At 34.0% G+C, this 17,433-nt stretch overlaps 1 protein-coding gene across 1 annotated transcript in view; it reads right to left on the reverse strand.

The window, feature by feature from the left end:
* Positions 1 to 17,433, reverse strand: part of KIF18A (kinesin family member 18A) — a 91,049-nt gene that overhangs the window by 24,806 nt on the left and 48,810 nt on the right. Inside the window, exon 13 of the mRNA XM_035012478.1 lies at positions 13,481 to 13,722. Coding sequence (XP_034868369.1) covers positions 13,481 to 13,722 — 242 coding nt within the window. The remainder of the gene's footprint in view (positions 1 to 13,480; positions 13,723 to 17,433) is intronic.

Below are 17,433 nucleotides of genomic sequence, written 5' to 3' on the forward strand. Positions count from 1 at the left end.
ATTTATTTGACAGAGAGAGACAGCGAGAGCAGGAACACAAGCAGGGGGAGTGGGAGAGGGAGAAGCAGGCTTCCCGCCGAGAAGAGAGCCCGATGTGGGACTCGATCCCAGGACCCTGGGATCATGACCTGAGCCGAAGGCAGACGCTTAACGACTGAGCCACCCAGGCGCCCAAATCTGGATTCTTTTTAACAGCCTTATGACTCATGGGATTCAGTTGCATATGATACAGGTGAATGAATTTTAAACTATTTAAAAGATAGGTAACCTTAAGGTACTACTGATTAACCAAATAATAAACATTTTGTAATGCATTCATATGACACTACTGTGGTTACTGTAGTAGTAATGCTTATACAGATAATTTACAGCGATTTACAAATATTAAAAAGAGAGAATACATTTTCCCATGTATTAAAAAATTGTCATAGTCCTTTAAATTAATCCAACACTCTGAGTAATAAATCACCCATAACCTTTTGATACTTGTCTTTGTAGGAAATAGCAGATACCATGCTTCCATTCAGTCTCATTTTCCTAATATTCATGCTTATTTAAGATGGGGGGAAAAACAATGCAAAGAACCTTTTAATTCATAGTAATATTTGCAGTTACAGATGAGTAACTAAATACTGTTTTGTTTACAAGGAGAATAAGGACCAAATGAAATGTATTTAGGGCTACAAACATGACTTCCATTGTCTATCGGTAATGGTTAAATTTTACTGCCAGATGGGAAAGTATATGGAAGATTTAGTTTATAATATTTTTGCTGCTTCATATTTATTATACGAGGAATTCATATAGACCATTCCTATTTTTTTTTTTTTAAGATTTTATTTATTTGACAGAGAGAGACACAGTGAGAGAGGGACATAAGCAGGGGGAGTGGGAGAGGGAGAAACAGGCTTCCTGCAGAGCAGGGAGCCCGATGCGGGGCTCGATCCCAGGACCCTGGGATCATGACCGGAGTCGAAGGCAGATGCTTAACGACTGAGCCACCCAGGCGCCCCAGACATTCCTATTTTTTAAATGACATTTCCTTCTACTCAAGTAATTTTAGGGGAAACCTAAATTTACATTGGAACTATATTCAATCATAGTATCTCTACAACATATAAGAAATTGGTTCTACTAGTATCTTTTCTTTTATTGTACTTTAAGATAAAGACCACTAACATGAGGTGCAAAATTTAAGAAAAGGAAAGGTTAGAGACAGAAATATTACTAAATGTGAGTTTCCAGATGGATAATGAGGAAATCTTGACTTTTCATTTAATGTCAGAAATTTTATCAGTTCCATAAATAAACCTTGCTGCCGGCACCCCTATCCTGCATGGCACTCAGTGAATGCATTTTCTGTTTTCCAGATCTAAAATAGGTGCATGTTTTACTCCAAGTAAACAGACATTTAGTTTGGAGGCTAAGATTTCAAGTCAAATAACTATTTCAAAATCAAGTATTGACACTGGTTAAGTATTAAAATGAACAAAATTTAAAAAATTAGTTTCTTCTTAAGAAACAATACAGGCTTATTAATATTAAAATTAAAATAATCCATATAACAAAAATATAAAATATATTTAGGGATTTAATGACAAATGTACAAAATATATATAAAGAAAGTTCTAAAACTTTGCTGAGAAACATATAAGAAAATATGTATGGAGAGACAAACTATTCTAGAGTGAAAAGATTTGATAGTGAAAAAATGTGAAGACAAAATTTGTAAGTCTTTAAAAAGATTTTATTTCCTTGGAACTGAAAAAATTGTGCTAACATTCATTTCTTAGTCAGGGATAGCCAAGAACATTTTATTTTTTATTTATTTATTTTTTATTTTTTAAATTTAATTTTATTATGTTAGTCACCATACAATACATCATTAGTTTTTGATGTAGTGACCCACAATTCATTGTTCTAAGAATATTTTAAAGACAAAGAATAACATGGGGTGCCTGGCTGATTCAGCTGGTAGAGTGTGACTCTTGATCTGAGGGTCGTGAGTTCAAGTTCCAAATTGGGCATGGAGCCTACTTAAAACAAAACAACCCCAAAGAATAATGAAGGGGGACTAGCACTGCTATATAGCAAAAGATACTATCAAGTATCAACTATGAAAATAATAGCTACTAGTTCTAGGACAGACAAATAAGCTAAAGAATAGGATAGAAATCCAATAAATAGAATTATTTGACTACTTATTGTATTTAAAACAAAGGTGACTTAAGGATGGACTGTCAATGTATTACACAAGAATGTCAGGCTCTTTGAAAAAATTTTGATTTTCACATCAAAATAAATTAGGAGAAAATAAAAGTAAAAAAATTTTAAAAACTAACAGATTAAAAGGCCTTTTGAGGAATTATTCCAAAGGCAGAGAGAAAAAAAAAATGAAGTTATTGTATGACATAAAAGTTTAAAAATTTCAGTATTAAAAAGAATATCTCAAAGTAAAGAGTAAATGATAAACTTGAAGAAGAGATTTGCAATATGCATCTTAGAGGAAAGAGTTAATATCCCTTGATGATCTCATCCAGTCCTATGGCTTTAAATATCATCTAAATGTTAACAGCTCTCACGTTTATATTTTAGTTTAGACTTTTCTTCTGAACTCCAGATTCTTATATCCAACTGCTTACATGATATCTCCACTTGGATGTATCTTAGACAAATTTAAAATGCCCCAATTAAACTTTTAGTCTTTTACCACCTCCACCCTACAAATCTGTTCTACCTGAAGTCTTCCCCATCTCTTTTAAGGTGACTTGATTCTTTCAGTTGCTAAATTCAAAAATCTTAAGAGTCATCTTTGACTTTTTCTTTCTATCACATCCCAAATCCAATTGGCGATAAAATCCTGCTAGTTCTACCTTCAAAACATACTACAATCTGACTACTTCTTACCAACTCCATTGCTACCAACCTGGTCTGAACCACTACCATCTTTTACTTGGGTTATTGCAGTAGTCTCCTGTTTTCACCCTTGCAATATTATAATCTACTCTCAACATGCCAGCCGAAGGATCTTTTGAAAACATAATGGAGATATGTTACTTTTTTCTTCAGATCATGCCATAGTTCTGGATTTGTTCTGAGTTAAAGTCTAAGTCCTTATAATGACCTACAAGCCTTTATTTGATCTGCCTTCCTCCCCTTGATCTTTGTGATCTCATCACTGTCTACTTTCTTTCCCTTTTCCTTTGTACCTATTATATGTCCTTCTAGCCATTCCATGAATATGCCAGCCTGTGTTAGGGATCTACATTAGTTGTTCTACCTGAAAATGAGTCTTCTCCCATATAGCCACGTGGCTAACTTTGTGAACTTCTTCACGTTTTATCAGTGAAGCCTACCCTGACCATGCTATTTAGAGTAGAAACCTCTGGGGCACTGGGTGGCTCAGTTGGTTAAGCAACTGCCTTCGGCTCAGGTCATGATCCCAGGACCCTGGGGTTGAGCCCCACATCTGGCTCCTTGCTCAGTGGGGAGCCTGCTTCTCCCTCTCCTTCTACTTGCTACTCCTCCTGCTTGTGCTCTCTCCTCCCTCTCTGTCAAATAAATAAATAAAAACTCTTAAAAAAAAAAAAACTTAAAAAAAAAGTAGCAACCTCTTTCCTGCCCCATTCCTGAACTCTGTTTCTTTGCCCACAGCATGTACCACCTTCTAAAATTCTGTTTAGTTTTCTTATTATATTTAGTGTCTTTCTTCCTGCAGTAGAACGTGAACTCCAGGAGGTAAAAAGGTTTGTTTTGTACTTTGATGTATCCTTAGCATCAGATAAGTATCTGGCACATAGTGGGAATTCAATAAATTTTGTTGAATGAATAAATATCCATATCCTAAGCTCTTGTAAATATGTGACAATTTTTTACAAAAGAAAACTATGCCAGAAAAGTGTTCAAATGATGGCTAGGTAATTCACAGAGAAGAAAATAGATGCTTAAAAGGATGAAAAATAATATTCAACTAGTAGTGAACAGAGGAAAGATGGAAAGAAGATAATATTTATGACTGAAATTAGCAGAGAATCAAGAAAATAACTAGCAAAGACAAAAGAGGGAGAGAGAACCCCAGATTTAAAAAGATTTAAGAGATATATCAACCAGTGACAAGGTATGGGCCTTGTTTGTATGTTGATGGAAGAACTTAAAAAGAAATCATTTATGAGACAGTGGGGAAACTTAAACACTGATTAAGTATTTAATGACATTAGGTATGAAAAGGACATTGTGTTTTCTTTTAGAGACACTAAGATGTAAATGGAAGAAATATATGCTGATATTTCCTTCAAAATAATACATTAGAGATATAGATAGGGTGCAGAAAAGCAGATGGGGTTCTCAAGATTAGCCATGAGATAATTCTTAAAGTTAAGTGATGGGTTCATGGAGTTCATTACAGTATTCTTTGCACTTCTATGTATGTTTGAAAATAATTTTCTAAAAACTAAAAATTGAAGACAATTTAACACCAAAAGCTGAAAAGATAAAAGGAGAAAAGAGCTCATTTTCTTACACTGATGATGGGGGTTCAAACTGGTATAATCACATGGGGGAGGGAGGTGGAAGAAGTTACTAAGCAATACGTATTATAAACTTTAGAAGAATGTGCTTATTGCTGGAGTTAAAAATTTTACTTCTAGGAAGTTATCATAGGGTTAATCAGACATGAGCACCAAGATAAATGTACATACTTCCTTACTGTAATACCATTTATAATAAAAATTTATTAAACAACCTAAATGCCGGCATTCCTATACACCAACAAGACAGAAGAAAGAGAAATTAAGGAGTTGATCCCATTTACAATTGAACCCAAAACCATAAGATACCTAGGAATAAATCTAACCAAAGAGACAAAGGATCTGTACTCAGAAAACTATAAAATACTCATGAAAGAAATTGAGAGGAAGACACAAAGAAATGGAAAAACGTTCCATGCTCATGGATTGGAAGAACAAATATTGTGAAGATGTCAATGCTACCTAGAGCAATCTACACATTCAATGCAATCCCCATCAAAATACCATCCACTTTTTTCAAAGAAATGGACCAAATAATCCTAAAATTTGTATGGAACCAGAAAAGACTGCGAATAGCCAGAGGAATGTTGAAAAAGAAAAGCAAAGCTGGCGGCATCACAATTCCGGACTTCCAGCTCTATTACAAAGCTGTCATCATCAAGACAGTATGGTACTGGCACAAAAACAGACACATAGATCAATGGAACAGAATAGAGAGCCCAGAAATGGACACTCAACTCTATGGTCAACTAATCTTCGACAGAGCAGGAAAGAATGTCCAATGGAACAAAGACAGTCTCTTCAACAAATGGTGTTGGGAAAATTGGATAGACACATGCAGAAGAATGAAACTGGACCATTTCCTTACACCACACACAAAAATGGACTCCAAATGGTTGAAAGACCTCAATGTGAGACAGGAGTCCATTCAAATCCTAAAGGAGAACACAGGCAGCAACCTCTTTGACCTCAGCCGAAGCCACTTCTTCCTAGAAACATCGCCAAAGGCAAGGGAAGCAAGGACAAAAATGAACTATTGGGACTTCATCAAGATAAAAAGCTTTTGCAAAGCAAAGGAAACAGTCAACAAAACCAAAAGACAACCGACAGAATGGGAGAAGATATTTGCAAATGACATATCAGATAAAGGGCTAGTATCCAAAATCTATAAAGAACTCATCAAACTCAACACCCAAAGAACAAAGAATCCAATCAAGAAATGGGCAGAAGACATGAACAGACATTTTTCCAAAGAAGACATCCAAATGGCCAACAGACACATGAAAAAGTGCTCAATATCGCTCGGCATCAGGGAAATCCAAATCAAAACCTCCATGAGATACCACCTCACACCAATCAGAATGGCTAAAATTAACAAGTCAGGAAACGACAGATGTTGGCGGGGATGCGGAGAAAGGGGAACCCTCCTCCACTGTTGGTGGGAATGCAAGCTGGTGCAGCCACTCTGGAAAACAGTATGGAGGTTCCTCAAAAAGTTGAAAATAGAGCTACCATATGATCCAGCAATTGCACTATTGGGTATTTGCCCCAAAGATACAAAAGTAGGGATCCGAAAGGGTACGTGCACCCCGATGTTTATAGCAGCAATGTCCACAATAGCCAAACTGTGGAAAGAGCCAAGATGTCCATCGACAGATGAATGGATAAAGAAGATATGGTATATATACACAATGGAATATTATGCAGCCATCAAAAGGAATGAGATCTTGCCATTTGCAACGATGTGGATGGAACTGGAGGGTATTATGTTGAGCGAAATAAGTCAAACAGAGAAAGACATGTATCATATGACCTCACTGATATGAGGAATTCTTAATCTCAGGAAACAAACTGAGGGTTGCTGGAGTGGGGGGTGGGGTGGGAGGGATGGGGTGACTGGGTGATAGACACTGGGGAGGGTATGTGCTCTGGTAAGTGCTGTGAATTGTGCAAGACTGTTGAATCTCAGATCTGTACCTCTGAAACAAATAATGCAATATATGTTAAGAAAAAAAAAGAAGAAGAAGAAGGTAGCAGGAGGGGAAGAATGAAGCAGGGGAAATCGGAGGGGTAGACGAACCACGAGAGACGATGGACTCTGAAAAACAAACTGAGGGTTCTAGAGGGGAGGGGGGTGGGAGGATGGGTTAGCCTGGTGATGGGTATTGAGGAGGGCACATTCTGCATGGAGCACTGGGTGTTATGCACAAACAATGAATCATGGAACACTACATCTAAAACTAATGATGTAATGTATGGGGATTAACATAAGAATAAAAAAAAAAGAAAAAAAAAACAACCTAAATGCCTAACAATAGAGTACAGATTAGATCATGGTTAATCTCATCAGTCTTTTAAAAGCACAGTGTGTATGCATTTTAAATATAAAGATTGCTGCTGATCTAATAAATACTCTTTAAAGGTCCTTACAGCACCAGAAAAACAAACAACAAACAAACAAAAGAACCAAATTCAAAACTCAATTAACACACAGCATTTAGTGTTTTTGAAATTTAACAACAAAAGAGAAATTTAACAACAAAACCACTTACTACTTGTTTATGAGAGTATAGGAAAAAAGTCAGTAACATACATGTAAGCTTAGATGAATGAGACACATTTGACCCATGTTTTGCTTAATAAGTTGAATCTCTTCAATTTTACTTCTTAAATTTATTAAGACTACTATGGATAATGTAATTTTAGCAATATATGCCATCTGGGTATTGCTTCATATCTTTAGAAATACAAACATAAATTTCACTATTTATGCTTTTTTAATGAATTATTTCAGTATTTTAAGACTAAGAAAAATAAGTATTTATAAGTAGACTCACTTTATAGCCTATGCCCCTTCCCTGTTATTCATCTTTGACTATTCATAGTGAATACAACATACATAATTCATGGAATAAATAAGACACACCAAGCAAATAGTTAATCTGTGAAATCATGTGAACAAAATATTAAACAATAAACCAAGAACAAAACATAATAAAAACAAAACTCACCTTCTGATACACTTTCTAAAGGAAATACCTATTTATAAAATGTAACATGACTTCAACAGTTTTTCCTTTTAAAAGTATTATGAAAAGGAATTAAGAGCCAAATAAATGTTTTACTGTTGACAAGTATGGTCTATGCAATTACACTGTAAGTGAAATACGGATTTTTAAATAAGTAATAATGACCATCAGGTGGCCAGTATTTCTTGATCTTGGTCTTAAAACCCTATTTCCTCTCCAACATCTTGAATACATTATAAAGAAAAAAATCAAGGCCCAAAAGGTATGAGAGAATCTGAAAATAATATTAAGTTTTCAAAAATTTCAACTAGGTTAGTTCTAATGACAATAATGCTTTATTAAAGAAAAGGTAAGATATAAGTATATATCTCCAACTTTCCAGTCATTTTAATGTAAAAATACAACATAGGGAAATTAATAATAGAGGGCTAGGTAATTCAGACCAATCTCTACTGAAGGCAACAAAAAAGTCTGGGCAAAATATAAAAAACATATGCTTGAAGGCACAGAAGAGCTAATGAGATTGTGAAGAATTATAGGCAAGTATCAAGAGAAAGCTGGGAAGCTCTGGAAGGTAATCTCTGCATTTACAGCTATTTTCCCCATGAGGTTTTTTGCTGATCCTGAAGGAGGTGGCATAAAAGCTTAGGAACATTCTTGAGAATTTGGCAGAACTGGGATGCTGGAACTGGAAGTTAGGGCCCACTAAACAAAGTTCTTCATAAACCCTCCTTGCTTTGAGTTAGAAGCCTAAACAGCTTATACTCTAGAGGGTAAAACAGGGGTAGACAGGTCCTAGCAGAAGCTGCAGTGTAGTTTCAAATGATCCCAATCCCTAAAATTGGACTAAAGTGATTCTGTATTGTTAATGCCACCAGGAGCCTAGAAGAAGCAAATGTAAATCCTCTCTGAAGGAAGACATTATTATCAGAAGTCTTGAAGTATTTCTATAAACAATTCTGCAAATAAATGTCTGAGGCACAAAAATTAATATGCCTTCAAGAAAATGAGACCACGTGAAAGAAAACCAGCAGAAAGAGGTAACAGAAACAGATGCAGAGGGTTCCAGACCTGGGAATTCTCAGACACAGTCTTTAAAATACTTACTCCCATTGTGTTCGTGAGAATTTTTACCAAGAAATGTAAACTATAAGAAAGAGTCAAATAGAAATTCTAGAACTGAAATATAACTGAAATTAAGAACTTGATGGATTTAAGAAACATTTGACATAGCTGCAAAGAGAAAGTAAACTACAGAATGTGTGAAAAGAAATTTCCAGAGAGACAAAAAACAAAGAAAAGGAGAGAGTAAAAAAGTTACAGATAAGACAAGGAGAAAGAACCGTGTAACATAACTGCAGTCCCATAGGTAGGGGAGAGAACAAAAGTAGCAGAAGCAATATTTAAAGATATAATGGTTAAGAACTTCATAAAACGAATGAAAGATAATCCAGACACAAATTCTAAAAGTTCTATGAACCCAAGTAAGAGAAGTAAAAATAAAATTATATAGGCACAATATAGCAAAACTACTAAAACTCAAAGACAGAAATATTTTAGGAAGTCAGAGGTCCAATTACACTCAAGGGAACAACACTTAGAATGACAGCTGACTTCAAAAACAGTAAGAAAGACACATAAGATAATGAAATAATATCTTCAAAGTGCTAAAGAAAAGAATACTAAACTATAATTCTATACCCAGCAAAATAGTCTTCAAGAAAGAAAGTGAAATAAATACAGCTTCAACCACATAAAAACTAAGAAAATCCATCATCAGCATATTTACTGCAAAGGAAATGCAAAAAGATTCTTTAGATGAAAAAAATTATCTTGGATGGAGATGCAGATGCCGAAAAAATGGAGACCAAAAAAAGTAAATGTGAATATTCACTGTATAGACAATAAAAAAAACCCATTTTATGGGTTTAATATATAGAGAAAAATGAAATACCTCGTAACAGTGGTATTTCAGGGTAAGGGTTAACCCAGGTAAAGAATTTTAAGTTTCTAGCATTGTCTGAGGGTGAAAGTAACATAGTTACTTTGATAAACAGACTTTGATAAAGCAAGGATTCATAATGTTACCCTAAGGGTAACTACTAAAAGAATATAAAAACAGTGTATAGCCTTCTAAGCTCAGAGGTGACAAAATGGAATATTAAACATCACTCTCTCACTTCAAAGCAAAGTTCAAAAGAAAAAGAATTTGGAATAAGCAGGACAATTAGAAAGCAAATCACAAGACAGTAGATTCAAAACCAAATTATCAACACATTCACCAAGTGGAAAAAGAATGAATTCTTTAAAAGATAAGGACTGATAAACAGAACAAAAAGCAAAATCCAATTATGTGATATTTATGAGACACCTCTGAAATAAATATGATTACAGATTTCAAGTGAAGGAATCAGAAAAAAGACAAACCTTGAAAACAAAAACCAAAGAAAAGTGGGGTAGCTATATTAACATTAAAGTAAACTCAAGGTTAAGAAAAATGACTGGATTAAAGTACATTTTATAAGAAAAGGAAGATGTTAAAATTCTGAAATATACAGATGTAATAATATAATTTCAATGTATGAAAACCAAAAATTGACAGAACTACAAGGAGAAGCATCCTCTAAAAGATGTCCATGCTCTAGGTCCTGGAACCTGTGAATATGTTACATTACATCGTAAAAGGGATTTTCCAGATGTAATTGAGGTTATGGAATTTAAAACAGGGAGATTATCCTAAATTACCCAGTGGGCCCAATCGAATCAAATGAACCCTTAAAAGCAGAGACTTTTCTCTAATTGTAGGCAGGAGAAATGAAGCAGAAGGGAAGATGACAGAGATTCAAAGCATGAGAATGAGCTGTCCTGCCTTTGTTGGCTAGGAAATGAAATGATGAAGAGGGCAACGTGCCAGGGAATACGGGAGACCTCTAAAAACAGAATGACCCCTGGCCAACAACCAACAAGAAAACAGGAACCTCAGCCCTACAGCTGCATAGAAATGAATTCTGCTAACAACCAGAATAAGCCTAGAAGTACATTCTTTCCCCAGAACCTCCAGATAAAGGATCCAGCTGGCTGACACCTTGATTTGGCCTTGTGAAATTCTAAGCGGAGTAACCAGTTGAGCCTGCTGTTAATTCTGACCTACAGAACTTTGAGATAATAAATCAGTGTTATTTTAAGTTGATATGTTTGTGTTAATTTGTTAGCATGGCAATAGAAAACTGACAAAAAATAGAAAAATCCAGTGTAATAAGGGGATTTTTAATAGGTCTCCTCAGTATATGATAGAACATGAATTAAAAAAAAAAAAGTCTGTAAGAATAAGATTTGAAGAACACAACCAATTTGGCCTGACTTATATAGAATATTGCAATAAATGACTACAAAATATACATTCTTTATAAGCACACTTGAAACATTTACACCAGCCCACTATTGCTGGGAATAAAGTGAGTCTACAATTTTTAAAGGATTAAAATCATACTAAGTATTTACTCTGAATACAATTCAATTAAGCTATAAACAAAAAATAGAATGGAATTTGCCATACCTTTTTGATATTAAGAATAAATCAAAACTAACAGTTTTATGAAATAGTTTTTATTGGATTGCCTACATGACACTTAAAAGTATGATTCTCATTTTAATTGTTTCTCCAAATCTAATTCAAATGGAAATCTGCTCAATCTGAAAGTATAATTTTATATAAAAACTGATTAAAAGAAAAGAAATGCTCCATGGGTCAAAAAAGAAATTACAACAGAAATCAGAAAATATTTTGAACTAAATAATAATCTAAAATACTATGTATCAAAACTTGTGAAATGAAGCTAAATCTTGTTTAGAGGGAAACCTATGGACATTATTGTATAAATTAGAAAAATAAGGTGAAAGCTAATGAACAAACATCTTCATCAGTTAAATGAAAACAGCAGCATAAACCTAGTAAAAGTAGATGGAAAGAAATAATAGAAGTAAAGATAAAAACAGATACAATTAAATAGAAAACAAAATCCACGACGAAACAGGAAACATCCAAAAGGAAAAAGTAACAAAGCATATATTTGACTGACAGTTGACAAGCGATCATACTAAAAGAAATAAGGTCAAATACACAAATCTACAGAGATTTGCCTCATCTCCCTCTTAAAATCTACTGACACAGCATCAGTGATAGAAAAAAGCAATAGCTGCTAACATCAGAAACAGTAATTTTTGGAAGTTGGAAATCACACGGATTGGATCAATGGAAAAGCTAGAAGAGAAAAATCAGGACCCTAGGTATTAAATATATGAGAAATGCAGGGCGCCTGGGTGGCTCAGTCGTTAAACATCTACCTTCGGCTCAGGTCACAATCCCAGGGTCCTGGGATCGAGCCCCGCATTGGGCTCCCTGCTCAGTGGGAAGCCAGCTTCTCCCTCTCCCACTCCCTCTGCTTGTGTTCTCTCTCTCACTGTCTCTCTCTCTGTCAAATAAATAAATAAAAATCTTAAAAAAAAATCTATTATGAGAAATACTTTTTTCAAATCTGTAAACTCAGAAAAAAAAGAATGGGAATAGACTATGAGGTAATTACCAATGACAATCAGTTTAACTGATCAGTAGATTGTGATGTTGTATGATAAATTAAAACTGTCTAAACAAAATGGAGACCTCCTAGTATCAGCATTGGAAACAAAAGTAGAGTAAGCCTTGGGAAGATCCAAACTTCTAAACAGAAAAGTCTGGAGGTGAAGGAGTAGAGCAGGAGGCAGTTTTAACCAGAAGTAAAACTCTACAGCACAATAAACAAACTCCAAGTCAAATGAGTAAAGAGGATACTTCAGAGAAGATGAAATAATGTCACCAGTATTATGAGAGCTGCAAATTTAAAAAGAATATGCACTAGTTCAGTGTTGCTGCTATTATTTTGGGTTAAGGTAAAGATGAGAGAGGTATCTCATATACATTTGGCATAAAGAAAATTTTGGACTTTGACAGATTAATTTTTAAACTTTTTTTTGTCCTGTATTCCAACAAATCAGTCTCTAGGAATTGGGTATACATGCACAAATGTGAATATACAAGCATGCTTTCTGATGCCCTGTTCACCAATGGAACAATGGTTAAATAAAGTATGGTACATCTGTTGTCTGGATTCTCACAAATGTTAAAAAAATAAGGTAGAGTCTTCATGTATGTACCCTAACAATAAACTAAATAAATAAACTAATAACAAAAATAGTTGTACATTAATATATATAACCTGCTAGCGTTCACATGAAACCTAATAAAAAGCTAAAATGAGATTGTGTAGTACAAATATTACACACACACACACACACACACAGCAAAGATAACCAAACTGCTAAATTTATTTATTTCTAAGACAGGACACAAGATTGGGTTCTGTGGAAAGTTGAAGAAGGCATTCTACTTCTATATGTAATTCTATATTGTCTGAATTTATTTTAACCAACATCGTATGTTAGTTTTGCAATTTAAATGTCCCAAGCACACTTTTATGACAGGAGAGATAATAAATGATATGGCAACAAAATATAGTTTATTCTACGCCGTTAGTTGATTTTAAGAAAAGATGATTATTATGTATTACAGAATATAGTATTCTTAATTACAATCTTTAATCCTTAATTGAGGTTAAATTTTAAAGAAGGATGGAGGTAAAATTATTCCATCAAAAATGGGTAAAATAACTTAAAGGTTTTATTGCTAGAGTTTAGAATATCAAGCGTACTTGCTCTTAAACCTTTGAAAGATACTGATTAATAAAAATATTCTAAAGCTAATTTTCCCATTAATTCTCACAAAACAGCCAAACCTATTAAAAAAATTAACTGTTCTGTAGATTGAGACATAAAGACACTACTCTAGAAATAACCTTATAATTTACTTAATACAAGAAAAGCTGTACTTACAACAAGGAGCAGATTGAACTGGTGGTCCAAGTTGTGGAAAGGTCATAAGAACAGAAACCTCTGGTAGGTCATGTTGCTTTATAGTATGTTCAGTAGTTTGGTCAGCCCAAACCACCACTTTTTTCCTCTCTACCAAATGTTCAATTTCTTTGAAGTCAGACTCAAAAGCAGCATTTGAAAGGCCAGCTTCTTTTAATGCACAATATTGTTTTCTTAGGGCTGGAAGTAAAGCATTCAATACTCTATATAAAGAAGGTGACAAGGAAAGAGAGATAAATATTACATTTTAAATATATTGTTATAGTTCTTCATAACATCCAAAGTATTAGCAGATCATTAGAATGACACCCTGTACATGTTTTCCTTTAGAATGCCTCAACATATTCTCACTGCAGTTAGTATAGAGTGAAAGAATCCTGGATGGGAATTATAAGCATCAGGTCATATTCTCAGCTAGTCTTCACTTGACTCCATCTGATCTTGGATAATAACACAAACTGAGGTTTCTCCTCTATAACTTGGGGTACAACTAGACAGTCACTACTTACACCAGGAGATTATTGTGAGAACTAAATGAGTTAAATACATATAAAAGATTTTTGCAAAGCGTAATGTGATTTATAAAACAAAAATACTGTTGTTACTAAGTACCATAGGATTAAAATGAAAAAATATACTCTTCAATGATGAGATTCATTTTAGGTATGTAACATTTCAAAGGAATCATACTTAACTTTCCTTCAGGAAAGTTTAGCTCTTCATGAGCTAAAGCAATGGTTTTCAAAGCCTTCAAAGGGGTTCCAAGTAGAAGAGCTGTGGACAAGGATGGTGGGTAAAGGGAATCGATGGGACACTGGTTTCTTGGCTCTGATTCAAAATCTTCTCTATTGCTATCAATCGGAGCAGTACCAAAGGTATCATTTTATGTATTAGACCTCCATGTAAATGTTCACTGAAGAAATGCCACAGCTAAACAGTTATAAATTTATACACTCAATCAATGGTTCCTAACTTTTATATCAAGGAAGATGTCAAACAACTTGAGTGACCTTGAAATGCTTCAGTCTTGGTTGTTTCAGCTGACTCATAACATCCAGGAAAATAGAATCATTTCAAGTATGGGTAGGGCAGTGGGAAAAGGACAGGCATTAATTTTCTCAAGCAAGGAAGGAAGGAAGCAAGGAAATAATTGCTTTATTATCCCAGTCTTAAATATTTAGATAGTAGTACAAATAAATAGTCTGTGACTTTTTGCTGAGGGTGGGGAGTACTCCATTTAAGCCAAGGAGGCAACAACTATAGGGAAAAGTTATTAAGCATAAAGTCAATTTATTTTATTTATTTTTTAAGACTTTATTTTTATTTATTTGACAGAGAGAGAAATAGCCAGCGAGAGAGGGAACACAAGCAGGGGGAGTGGGAGCGGGAGAAGCAGGCTTCCCGCGGAGCAGAGAGCCCTACGTGGGGCTGGATCCCAGGACCCTGGGATCATGACCTGAGCCAAAGGCAGACGCTTAACAACTGAGCCACCCAGGCGCCCCAAGCATAAAGTAAATTAAAAAAAAAAGATTATTTATTGAGCACCTATACTAATCAGGTGCTGTGCAGAGAAGAGATAACAAAAAAGTTTTAACAAAGAACTTTTCTGTCTTTCTAGAAGTCTGGATCTTCCCAAGGCTTACTCTACTTTTCTTCATACTTCATAGGTATGAAATGATATCTCATTGTTTTGATTTGCATTATCCTGATTAGTGATGTTAAGTACCTTGTTATGTACCTGTTGGCTATCTGTATATCTTCTTTGGAAAAATGTTTAGATCTTCTGCCCATTCCTAATCAGATTGTTTCTTTTTTTTGCTATTGAGTTGTATGTTCTTTATATATAAATTTTGGATATTAACCCCTTAGCAGAGATGATTTGCAAATATTTTGTGTCATTTGGAAAGTTGCCTTTTCACTTTGTTGATGGTTTCCTTTGCTGTGCAGAAGCTTTTTAGTTTGATGTTAATTTCACTTATGTTTGCTTTTGTTTCATTTGCTTTTGGTGTTAAATCCAAAATATCTCCATGTCTGATGTCAAAGAACTCATCGTCTATGTTTTCTTCTAGGAGTTTTATGGTTTCAGGTCTTACATTCAAGTCTTTAATTCATTTTGAGTTAAGTTTTATGTATGGCATAAGAAGTGGTCCAGTTTCATTCCTTTGCATGTAGCTGTCCAGTTTTCCCAGTATCATTTATTGAAGAGATTGTCCTTTCCCCATTGTATATTCTTGGCTCCTCTGTCATAAATTAATTGACCATATATGTGTGGGTTTATTTCTGGGCTCTCTACTCTGTTCTATTAATCTATGTGCCTTTTTTTTTTTTTTAATAACAGGGCAGTTTCTTTTTTTAAGAGTTTTTATTTAAATTCTAGTCAGTCAATCTACAGAGTACTATGTGCTTATGTTTAAGAATACCATACTGTTCTGATTGCTATAGCTTTGTAATATAGTTTGAAGGAAATAAATCAGACAGGAATTGTGATACCTCCAACTTTGTTCTTCTTTCTCGAGATTGCTTTGGTTATTGTGTCTTCTGCAGTGCTATACAAATTTTAGAATTTTTGTTCTATTTCTGTGAAAAATGCCATTGGAATTTTGATTGATACTCTACTAAATCCATAGATTGCTTTGGACCATATGGACATTTGGACATTAATTCTTCCAATCCATGAGCATAGAATATCTTTCCATTTATTTGTGTCTTCTTCAATTTCTTTCATCAATTTCTTATAGCTTTCAGTGTAGAGGTCTTTCACTTCCTTGGTTAAATTTATTCCTAGGTATTTTATTATTTTTGATGCAACTGTCAATGGGATTATTTTCTTAATTTTTCTGATAGTTTGTTATCAGTATATAGAAATGCAAGAGATTTCTATATATTGATTTTATATCCTGTGACTTTACTGAATTCATCAGTTCTAATAGTTTTTGGTGGTCTTTAGGGTTTTCTATATATATTGTCATGTCATCTGTAAATAGTAAGTTCTAGTTTTTGTTTCCAATCCTGGATGCCTTTCCTTTCTTTTTCATGTCTAATTGCTTTGGCTAGGACTTTTTTGGTCTTGTTTATTAGATTCTACATAGAAGTGAAATCCATATTTTATGTTTTTGATGACACATTTTACATCTTTTTATCTTGCATATCCATTAATTATTATAGTTAGAGTTATTTTTACTACTTTTTCTTTTAAATTTCGTATTAGCTTTACAAGTAATTCATCTTCTACCTTTACCATATATTCACTTTTACCAGTGAGATTTATACCTTCATGTTTTCTTATTACTAATTAGCACCTTTTCTTTTCAGCTTAAAGACGTCTCTTCAACATTTCTTGTAAGGTTAGTTTCATGAGCTCCTTTAGCTTTTGCTTGTCTGGAAAATTCTTCATCTCTTCCCCTCAATTCTGAATAAGTGTGCTGGGTAGAGTTTTCTTGGTTAGAAATTTTTTTCTTTCAGCACTTTAAAGGTATATTATATCACTTTTTGCCACTGCTATACAAGGTCAGGCTCTGATAGTTCATCACCTTCATTATTTTTTTAATGTCATTTAATTTTTTCAAAATCTTTTAAAGAAAGTATTATAATCTACTTTAACATTTAAGAAAACTAAGGCTTAGTGAGGTTAAATAATTTATGCAAGTCATATTGCTAATATAAAATAGAATTCAAGGCCAACTCCATACTCTTTCTACTATGCTATATTGTCTCTGTTTATAATGTTTTGGTTGAGCAATTTGCTAAATCAGTAAGAGTTAGTCAGAATCTTTTTGCCCATTTAAAACTAAAATTTACCTTAAATGTATCAATCTATTTGTCTGATATAGTAAATAGAGTATGGGTGAAATTAATTAATGGGTTTCCTTGATACTTTAACTCTTGCCAGTGGTTTGAGTGCTAGTAAATGAATA

This window comes from Mirounga leonina, unplaced genomic scaffold (assembly GCF_011800145.1).
Source record: "Mirounga leonina isolate KUSES-001 unplaced genomic scaffold, KU_Mleo_1.0 Mir_166, whole genome shotgun sequence".
NCBI lineage: Eukaryota > Metazoa > Chordata > Mammalia > Carnivora > Phocidae > Mirounga > Mirounga leonina.